We start from the raw sequence: 9,824 nt of genomic DNA, 5'->3' as shown, positions 1-9,824 counted from the left end.
AGGCTGCCAGAAGTGATGAAGATCGTTGGAAGAAGTAAACGACCCTCAGAGACCACCACCACAATTCTGTACGCATGCGGGAAACTTTCTGGAAAATTATGTAATCCACACGTAGCCTCATGAACATGCATGTATGCCCTGTGGCTATATAAGGACGGCTTGTGTAGCAGTAGGGGAGACACACGTTAGGAGGAGCTATCCCCTGTGTCTCCTGGCGCCTCAGTAAAGAATAGAATCATAGAATCATAGAATGGTTAGGGTTGGAAAGGACCTCAATATCATCCAGTTCCAACCCCCCTGCCATGGGCAGGGACACCTCACACTTAATCATCCCACACAAGGGTTCATCCAACCTGGCCTTGAACACCACCAGGGATGGAGTACTCACAACCTCCCTGGGCAACCCATTCCAGTGTCTCACCACCCTAACAGGAAAGAATTTCCTCCTTATATCCAATCTAAACTTCCCCTGTTTAAGTTTGAACCCGTTACCCCTTGTCCTGTCACTACAGTCCCTGACGAAGAGTCCCTCCCCAGCATCCCTATAGGGCCCCTTCAGGTACTGGAAGGCTGCTCTGAGGTCCCCACGCAGCCTTCTCTTCTCCAGGCTGAACAGCCCCAACTTCCTCAGCCTGTCTTCATACGGGAGGGGCTCCAGTCCCCTGATCATCCTCGTGGCCTCCTCTGGACTTGTTCCAGCAGTTCCATGTCCTTTTTATGTTGAGGACACCAGAACTGCACACAATACTCCAGGTGAGGTCTCACAAGAGCAGAGTAGAGGGGCAGGATCGTGTCTTTCAACCTGCTGGTCATGCTCCTTTTGATGCAGCCCAGGATACGGTTGGCTTTCTCGGCTGCGAGCGCACACTGCAGCCGGCTCATGTTCATTTTCTCATCGACCAGCACCCCCAAGTCCTTCTCCGCTGGGCTGCTCTGAATCTCTTCTTTGCCCAACCCTCTGGATGGCATCCCTTCCCTCCAGCATATCAACTGGACCACACAGCTTGGTGTCATTGGCAAACTTGCTGAGGGTGCACTCAATCCCTCTGTCCCTGTCAGCGACGAAGATGTTAAACAAGACCGGTCCCAACACCGATCCCTGAGGGACACCACTCGTTACCGGTCTCCAGCCGGACATCGAGCCATTGACCACAACTCTTTGTGTGCGGCCATCCAGCCAGTTCTTTATCCACCGAGTGGTCCATCCATCAAATTGATATCTCTCCAATTTAGAGAGAAGGATGTCATGTGGGACAGTGTCAAATGCTTTGCACAAGTCCAGGTAGATGACATCAACTGCTTTACCCTTGTCCATCAATTCTGTAGCCCCATCATAGAAGGCCACCAGACTGGGCAGGCAGGATTTCCCCTCAGTGAAGCCATGCTGGCTGTCACCAAGCACCTTGTTGTTTTTCATGTGCCTTAGCATGCTGTCCAGGAGAATGTGCTCCAAGATTTTACCAGGCACAGAGGTGAGACTGACTGGTCTGTAATTCCCCGGGTCTTCCATTTTCCCCTTCTTGAAAATGGGGGTTATATTTCCCTTTTTCCAGTCGTCGGGAACTTCACCTGACTGCCATGATTTTTCAAATATGATGGCCAGTGGCTGCAGCTTCATTCGCCAGCTCCTTCAGGACCCGCGGATGGATTCCATCAGGTCCCACGGACTTGTGTGCGTTCAGATTTTGAAGATGGTCTCGAACCAGAATACCTGCTTGTCAGGTTGAAAACTTTGTTGGCAAGTTTGTTCCTGGAGTTTTCTCCGAAACAGGTTGGAACTGGGTGAGCTTGAAGGTCCCTTCCAACCCAAGCCGGGCTGGGATTCTGTGAGTGGATAATTTTCAGAGATGTTCATTTAAATATTTCTGCAGAGCTTTCATGGCTTTTTTTCCCCTCTGTTTTGTCCCTTTTGATGTAGGAGATGAGGTGATCACTCTGAACATGATCAAGAGTGCACCAGTCGGCCCGGTGGCTGGAGGCATTATGGGCTGCATTATGGTGCTTGTCCTAGCAGTGTATGCGTATCGCCACCAGATCCATCGGAGGAGTCACCAGCACATGTCACCTTTGGCTGCTCAGGGTGAGCTGATAACTCTGGAGGGAGAAATGGGAGGGTCTGGAATTAAACCAACTCCAAAACCCAAACCCAAACAAACCAAACCCAACACAAAACCAACTAAAAAGATCCCAAACCTCTTTCCATGGTTTTGTTTCAGTGTTTCACCCCATTTTATTTCCCTTTTGCTAACCCTTAAATCAGCCTGATCACATCCAGGTCACTGTGTATTGCTGCCCTCTCCCGGGTGCTGCCAGGCCTGCTGCCACCCAAAATCCTTAACATGCACCTCTTGTCCAGAAGCTGAATGCAGGCTTTTCCTAGAGCTAACACAAGAATCCAGCCTCACAGCCTCCTGGCCCTTGTCATAGCACACCCATGACATATGTTTATTTCTGCACCAGAGTGGAGCTTGTGGGAGAGTTAGTTTTCACACCCTTTCTGCTTGGGCTCCTTAGGATGTGGTTTCTTTACTGGTGTTTCTGCATCTGGTGCATGAGATGTTGATGGACTATTTACACACAGATAAGATAGACGCACTGGAGTCTGAGAGACAAAAGTGTGTTTGGGAGAAAGGATACTGGTAGCTGCCAAGGTGAGAAGTGTGATGAGGGCTGATGAGCTCCCTATCTGGTTATAGCCCAGCTCTATTTTGTATCACTTTGCTTTCCACAGGCATTTTAAAGCCTGTTCCTTTCAAGGGGACTGCACCTCCTCACACAGCCACGCCAAGTGCTTCCACTGTCCTACCAGGGTGACAGCCCTTAGTAAGAGGATCCCCAATTTTTCTCTTTAACAGTTGCATTTTTCTGTGTTTAATGGTGTGTAGAAATGTCAGTGCGTATGTCCAACCTGGAAAATGATAGGGACGAGAGAGACGATGACAGCCACGAAGACAGAGGAATCAGTAAGTACCAAATCTCTTTGAGCAGTAGAAAATGACAGAACAATGTTCTAACTTTAACTTCCAACGCACCCTGAGCGTCATGCTAAAAAATTGCTCCTTTTTAGCTTTGACAATTTGATTTTGTGCAAGGGAGGTTTGCCCCGTGTGCCCCTCATCAGGAGCACCTCCAGAAATAGCTCTGATCAGCTGAAAAATGAGAATTGTGGCAGAACAGGGTATGGAAAACTCCCACCTGACTGAGACAGAGCAGATCCTTGTCTCTGGGCCCTCACTGAGAGCTGAAGTGATACCCACGATTTGAAACTGTGTCAATACTCAGACTGAACAATAAGTGTGTCTGAGTTTCATGGCTTCAGTCTCTGCTTCTCCAGTTCCTTAGTTTCATTCTGAGCAGGCTTTCAGTGCCGCCGCAGGTTCTTTAGTGTTGACACAGTAATGCTCTAACTTCTATTAATGCAAGCAGATGAGGTGAACGGGTTTGACTGGATCTTGATCTATTCCACACTTAGGCACCTTCGTTTTATTCCTCCTCCTCTGTCTCTTGACAATCTTCTTCTATGAACTAGTATTTGAGAAGAATGAGTTTGCAGAAAGCCTCTCCCCTGTGCTGATTATCCCACTGATACAACCTAGTGCCAGCCCTCCCCTCACAACCAGTTGTGTTTGTTCCTCTCTCGCAGTCAGCAACACCCGGTTCATAGCAGCGGTGATCGAGCGGCATGCCCACAGCCCGGAACGCAGGCGCCGGTACTGGGGGCGGTCGGGGACGGAGAGCGACCACGGTAAGAGCTGAACCACTGCCCTGGCCCCAGGTTAATGATTGCGCTCCCTCGCTTCCCTTCAGGTGTCTGGCACGTTGCAGATGAGGCTGCCAAAACTAACCCAAAAACCTTTGCTCCTTATTGCTTCACAGTTGGACAGTCCTGACACCCTCCAGCAGATGATGCAGTCTGGTGAGGGTGCTGGGTTTGTACAGCAGCAGCTCAATGCCCTGCTCCCCATGTCTGATTTTGGGTTCAGGCAGCTTCACTGGGTGACCAGAATTCAGACCCACAGAGAGGGTCTGCAGCTGCCACGTTCATTTTCCATCACCAGCCCTAGCAATCTAAATGTTCAGTTGGGATAATGGAAATCTCCTACTTAAAGAGAGAAGGCAAATCCCCTGCAGGCACATCAGCATCTCTGCTGCTCTTCTCTTTGACATGACCTGTGCACCTTCCATAAAACTCCAGAAATGTGTGCTGGACACCTGAATTTCTGGGGTAAGATAAGGGTGGATTTAGAGACTGACTGTGTCAGGTGCCTCCTTAGCCTTTCCATTGCACATTATTGCAGTCCATATGTATTGCCCATATATTGCAGTCCATGCCATCACCACAGAGGACATCTTACATCACCTTTAAGCAAGCAATGATCAACATGAACTGTGTACATGCATAGCAATGAAGGGTGTTCAGCCATGCATGTTTGCCACAGGCACACTTCAACCCTGCTTAGGTTCAGGGAGCGTTGCTGTGTCTCTTGTGCCCTGAGACCAAGTCTCCTTAAACCCTGGAAGCTGGTAGAAGGATGTAATGCTGTTGAGTCAGGAGGCTTAATATAAATTAAGAGGAGGGTTGGACAGGGCAGTCTGCGACAGATGTCAGCTCTTAGCTGCATGTTGTGGCTGGGTATGTTACAGCAGAGCTCTTCAGTTATTAAGACTGTGGTTGCATTAATGGAATTGCTGAGGTACAGGAAATCTAAAGGCCAAAGCTTTGGAATGGGGATGAACAGATGTCTGAGAGACAGTCTTGCTCTAGGAGGAATTACCTCGGATTTGGGGCCAGATGACCTGAGTGGAGGCAGATTTGTTGGGCTCATGCTCCTTTTGCTCCATTACTTGTAGTCCTAGCAAATCCTTGCCACCCCTGGAGTCAACACATCAGGGTCAGCAGGGGAACTGCCCACCTAGTCCTGATATGTGCCCTTCTAATTTTAGTTCCTGTAACTCCATCTTCTTCAAAGGGCTGCCGAGTCGTCTTCCTCAGGTCCTCTCTGCCAGCTTGAAACCAGGACTCAGAGCATAGGAAATGAGAACCAGCTTTGGGTCCTCAGCATGATATTTATAATGCGCTTCTTTCACGGGTCTCAAGCTGGAACCCTGACCGAGATGCTCAGGAGCACTGGTGGGTTTTCAGCTATAGCCAAAGGCTCCCAAGAAGGATGATTTTGTGAATTCAAACAAGGTCTTTTTCATTTCTAGCTTGTGTTTTTTGCATTCAAAAACACTAAGGTGGGTTGGTTTGTGCTGCCAGCCGGATTTGAGTGGTAACAGGTGGTTTCAGTGGTAAATCCACATCTCGTAGTCATCTCATAGTGACTGCCAGCACCTGCTTCAAAAAGAGGGAACAGAAAATCTCTAGGGTACCTGCTGGGAGATGGCTTCCTCGCTGAGAGAGCACGATCCTGTCTTGTGAGGGTTAGCTGTGAGCTGGCTGGTGACATCATTTCCTTAGGATATCCCAGTGAGTGCAGCCTCTCGTTATTCCCACAGGCAGCTCATCTTGGGGGTTTTAACTTCTCAGGCTCCAGTAGTGGCTACTTTAGCCAAGGGACAGCCTCGAGTTAACTGCACTGTGCACACGCGCTTAGCTGGAAGTGTCAGTGCTGCTTGGCTGTGTGAAACATTCCTGTGTGGATTCAGGAGATTTCTTTAAGTGGATGGAAAACTCATTCAAACCATGTGCTTAGGGCTCGCAAACAGACCCTCATGGGTGAAAAGTGCTCTCTTCCTTTTAAAGGTGTAATACTGTGATTGTGCAGCAAGATGATGTGAAGAAGTTTTGTTGTTTCCAGATGGAAGAGCTGGGGCTTCTTCCTAGGAAAGATGTTGTTTGATAGGAACAGAGATACCAGAGGTGGATCCCACCTACTTCTTGTCTGTTTGTAGAGCTCTGAGTAGTATCTTAAAAGATATCCCCCAGTAAAGCCTTGTTTGGTTTTCGAATCAGTGCTAGCAGTTGTGCTGTAACAAACTGTTGAACGTGTGATGTTTGTTACTGTTTGGGGTGGTACAGACCATAGGTCCCCAGAGTTGATAACGGTGCCAGGGAAAGGGATCTGTTGGAAACTTAGAGGAGAGGGTGGGTTTGTTTGTTTCTTTTTCTGTTAATTAAAAACGTTGGTTTCTTCTCTATAAAGCTCTGATTGTGCCTGATGCCCTGAGGGGTGCTGCAGCCAGCACTGTGGAGCGTCACAGGATCCAAGAATGGTTTGGGTTGGAAGGGACATTTAAGCTCATCCATTCCCAACCCCCTGCCATGGGCAGGGACTCCTTCCACTAGAGCAGCTTGCTCCAAGCCCCTGTGTCCAACCTGGCCTTGAGCACTGCCAGGGATAGGGCAGCCACAGCTCCTCTGGGTGAAACATTGACCTCTTATTCTTGTTTTAACTTAGTGCTGCTGGTTTCTTTCCTAGGCTACAGCACGATGAGCCCTCAGGAGGACAGTGAAAACCCTCCGTGCAATAACGACCCGCTGTCAGCTGGTGTTGATGTTGGAAACCACGACGAAGACTTGGACCTGGACACCCCACCTCAAACAGCTGCCCTGCTGAGTCACAAGTTTCACCACTACCGGTTGCACCACCCAACTCTCCACCACAGCCACCACTTACAGGCTGCAGTCACGGTACACACTGTGGATGCGGAATGCTAATGAACAACGAGGAAAGGCGCGTTCACTCCTGAGCCATGATCCATGCAGCCACGGGCAGCTCTGTTCCTGTGCTTTTCACCAGGAATGATTTAACTGACTTCCCAAGTAAACTGTTAGGAATAAGAGCTTTACATTTGTATAAATGTAAGGCTGGCTCTGCAACAGGAGGGAAATGGGTTTGATGGATGGACCTGCCATCACATTAAATAAAATTGAGCAGGAGGAACGTCAGACCTGCAGAAACAGGAACGTGAGTTTATACAGCAGCTGAAGTTTTGGAAGCCCTGTCGTGCTGAGCCAGGAGGAGAGAGCGTGGAAGAGCCAGAGATGATTTGGTTTGGAAGAGCAGGAATCTGTGCAGCTGAAGACTAAAGAAGTGCCAGATAGGGGCATGGGGAGGGGGGGGGAAGGCTGTTGGTTTCACTGCAGTTCATTTGGCACGTCAAAAGGTCACTGCTCCGGTTGCTGTATGGAACCTGGGACAATGCAGCTCAAGATTTTTAAGGAAAGGATTATTTTTCTACTATTTATTGAACTGGAAACTCTGGGGGGAGGGAAGGGAGAAAACATGTTAGCAATTCTCAGTGACTACCACATATATTCTGCGATGGTGAAGTGGTTCTTCTGAGGAAGACATCTGTTTCTTATTAGCTGATACTCATCCACTGCCCCGCTCTGCAAAGGGGAAAATGAAGAAGTCGTTTCGGAAGTGTTTACATGACAAATGCTTGCTTTTCCACAATTGTTTTCTGTAAATATCACAACCTGATTTATATTACAGTATTTTCTGCCTATTTGCAGAGGAGAAATCCTCTACTCCACTACTAAAATCCTGCCCATAAACCTCTCCATCTTGACCTCTTCGAGCATCCTGAAAGGTTTCCTGTATGGAAGTAACAATGAATTTCCTTAGCATTAGTTAGCAGATAATTCCAAATGAAGTCTGGGCCATTATTCAGTTTCCTTAGGACACTGTCATGGTCAGAAGTAGGGATAAACCAGTGGGGTTTAAAACTTGGGTTACTGTGGAAGTTCTCCTTTTAAAATCCTAATGATAAGCTGCTGCTGTTTGTCTGGAATTTTCACACTGCTTGGTGGTTCAAACCAAGATTGATTTGTCTACAGCACAGGGCATCCCGGCTATGAATTAGTTTTAAATCACAGTGTTGTATTTTAGACTCATGTGATTACAATGCTCTAAAACCCATTCTTGCACTGTGCATAGGATAAACATCCATTTATATGTAGGTTTCTTTTAAAGATGACTTGTTTTAATTCATATGGTACTTAATACTGTATTCTGTACAAACAATTGGTTCTTAAACAGTACAGTCAAATAACTATACGTGTGATATCAGGATACCCCTTTATACTATGTATAAAATTAAATCTCTAGTGAAATAAACTGTATATAAAGTATAGTTCTGAGGATAAGTGGCTAGAGTGAAATATTCTAAGTTTCTTTCATTTTCTGCCTGAATGTGTGCTATAAGATGAAGTATTTGGTCAGATTCCTATAGTTTGTATCCACAGATCTGAACTTTAAATGACAGTATTGAGGTGTTATGAAGTTATTTCTTTAGCACATGGTCATTATATGGGAAATGACTGTTGCTGGAAGCACTCAGCCACCACCTAGACTCCCCAAAACCAGTAATTTGTGGGTTTTTCCTTATGTGGAACTGGATTTGCCATTCTGCTGTGTTTGTGTAGGATTGGGATGTGGATTTTGCTGAGCAGAGAGCTGGAGATATCTATTAAGCACCGCTTTGTGCTCTCAAAGGTCTGAGTCTGATGCCCTGTTAACAGTTCCTGTGTCAATCCGTAGACCCGACTCGCTGGAATTTCTGATATTGAATCCAAAACACTGCTGGTGGTTGGACACTGGACAAAGGGGCTGTTTTGTCAGGTTTGCTGCAGAAGAAAATGCATTATTTTAATAGCACTGCTTGCCCAAAGAACAACGTATGCAGCCAAGAAGCAGAATTTTCAAGCGCGAAGGGAAAATAGCTTTCAGTGTGGAAACTGTTCAGGTCTGTGGAAGTCCTCATACCAGTTTGTGCGAAACATGGAATGAGAGGCTTTGCTGTTTCTATTTCGTAGCCCTGTAGCAGCTGTATGCGTGTTCTCACGAAAATTCAGAGGTAAATTCCATTTGGAATTCTAGCCAGGCCTTTCTTTGGTCTCCATGAATGCAATGGGGAAGCTGGAATTCATCCAGAAGCTGTTATCACATGACAAAAGTGTCTCTGGGAGTTACTGACTTGTAAAGTGGAATTTGAGTTGTGTTTTCCCCATCTTGATGTATATATGAAGGAATCTCGCTCTACAGCAGCAGTTCTTTGCTCCTTGGTTGAAGTTTATGTCCAGCAATATCAGATTAGTTCCCTTGCATATACAATAATGTAAACAGGAGTAAAGAAAAGCACAACTTTGGCTTGTTCTGCACTTGACCGTGCAGATCTGTGCTGCTTCTGGCATTCATTTAAACCAGCTAAGGCTGTGGAGTGTATTTGTAGTGAGAAGCAAGTCTGGGGCTCCCAACAGAAAAGGGACCTGGACCTGTTTGAGTGAGTGCAGAGAAGGCCATGGAGATAGAGCTCTGCTCTGGAGCCAGGCTGAGAGAGCTGGGCTGGGGCAGCCTGGAGAAGAGAAGGCTCCTGAAGGGGAGACCTGAGAGCAGCTCCAGTGCCTAAAGGGGCTGCAGGAAACCTGGAGAGGGGCTTTGGACAAGGGCCTGTAGGGACAGGCCAAGGGGAATGGCTTGAACCTGCCCGAGGGGAGATTGAGCTGAGCTCTTAGGCAGAAGCTCTTCCCTGTGAGGGTGCTGAGGCCCTGGCACAGGGTGCCCAGGGAAGCTGTGCATTCAAGGACTCATGGGTTCTGGGCAATCTTGCTTATACCTGAAGTAGTGAGAAAAGCCAAAGCTCTTGCTGTAAGGAATAATTGGGTGGAAAAAAGATCTAGAGCTGTACCAAACCATCAGTCCAGGTGCTGACAGCTTTTCCTAGCAGAAATAATTGTAATGCTGGTAAAGATCCTGTTGTTTTTGGCTGCATAGTTTGTCACCTTCTCTGGAAACCTGTGGAAACTTGGAAACTCCACTTATGTCAGCCAGAAGTAGGTAGGGCCACTGTGGTATATCTCAGCATATTCTCTTAGT

The 9,824-nt window shown here is 47.3% G+C and overlaps 1 protein-coding gene across 1 annotated transcript; it reads left to right on the top strand.

Annotated features, from left to right (window-relative positions):
* The first annotated feature begins 1,823 nt into the window (after positions 1–1,823).
* Positions 1,824–7,058, top strand: LOC136010812 (VWFA and cache domain-containing protein 1-like). The gene is made up of 4 exons (XM_065672536.1): positions 1,824–2,080; positions 2,886–2,963; positions 3,644–3,745; positions 6,423–7,058. The coding sequence occupies exons 1-4, from the start codon at positions 1,879–1,881 to the stop codon at positions 6,659–6,661; spliced, it is 621 nt and encodes a 206-aa protein (XP_065528608.1). The 5' UTR covers positions 1,824–1,878; the 3' UTR covers positions 6,662–7,058.
* Positions 7,059–9,824: the final 2,766 nt, after the last annotated feature.

The sequence above is a fragment of the Lathamus discolor genome, chromosome 3 (assembly GCF_037157495.1).
Source record: "Lathamus discolor isolate bLatDis1 chromosome 3, bLatDis1.hap1, whole genome shotgun sequence".
Lineage (NCBI taxonomy): Eukaryota > Metazoa > Chordata > Aves > Psittaciformes > Psittacidae > Lathamus > Lathamus discolor.
This window is presented reverse-complemented; position numbering and strand designations above follow the sequence as displayed.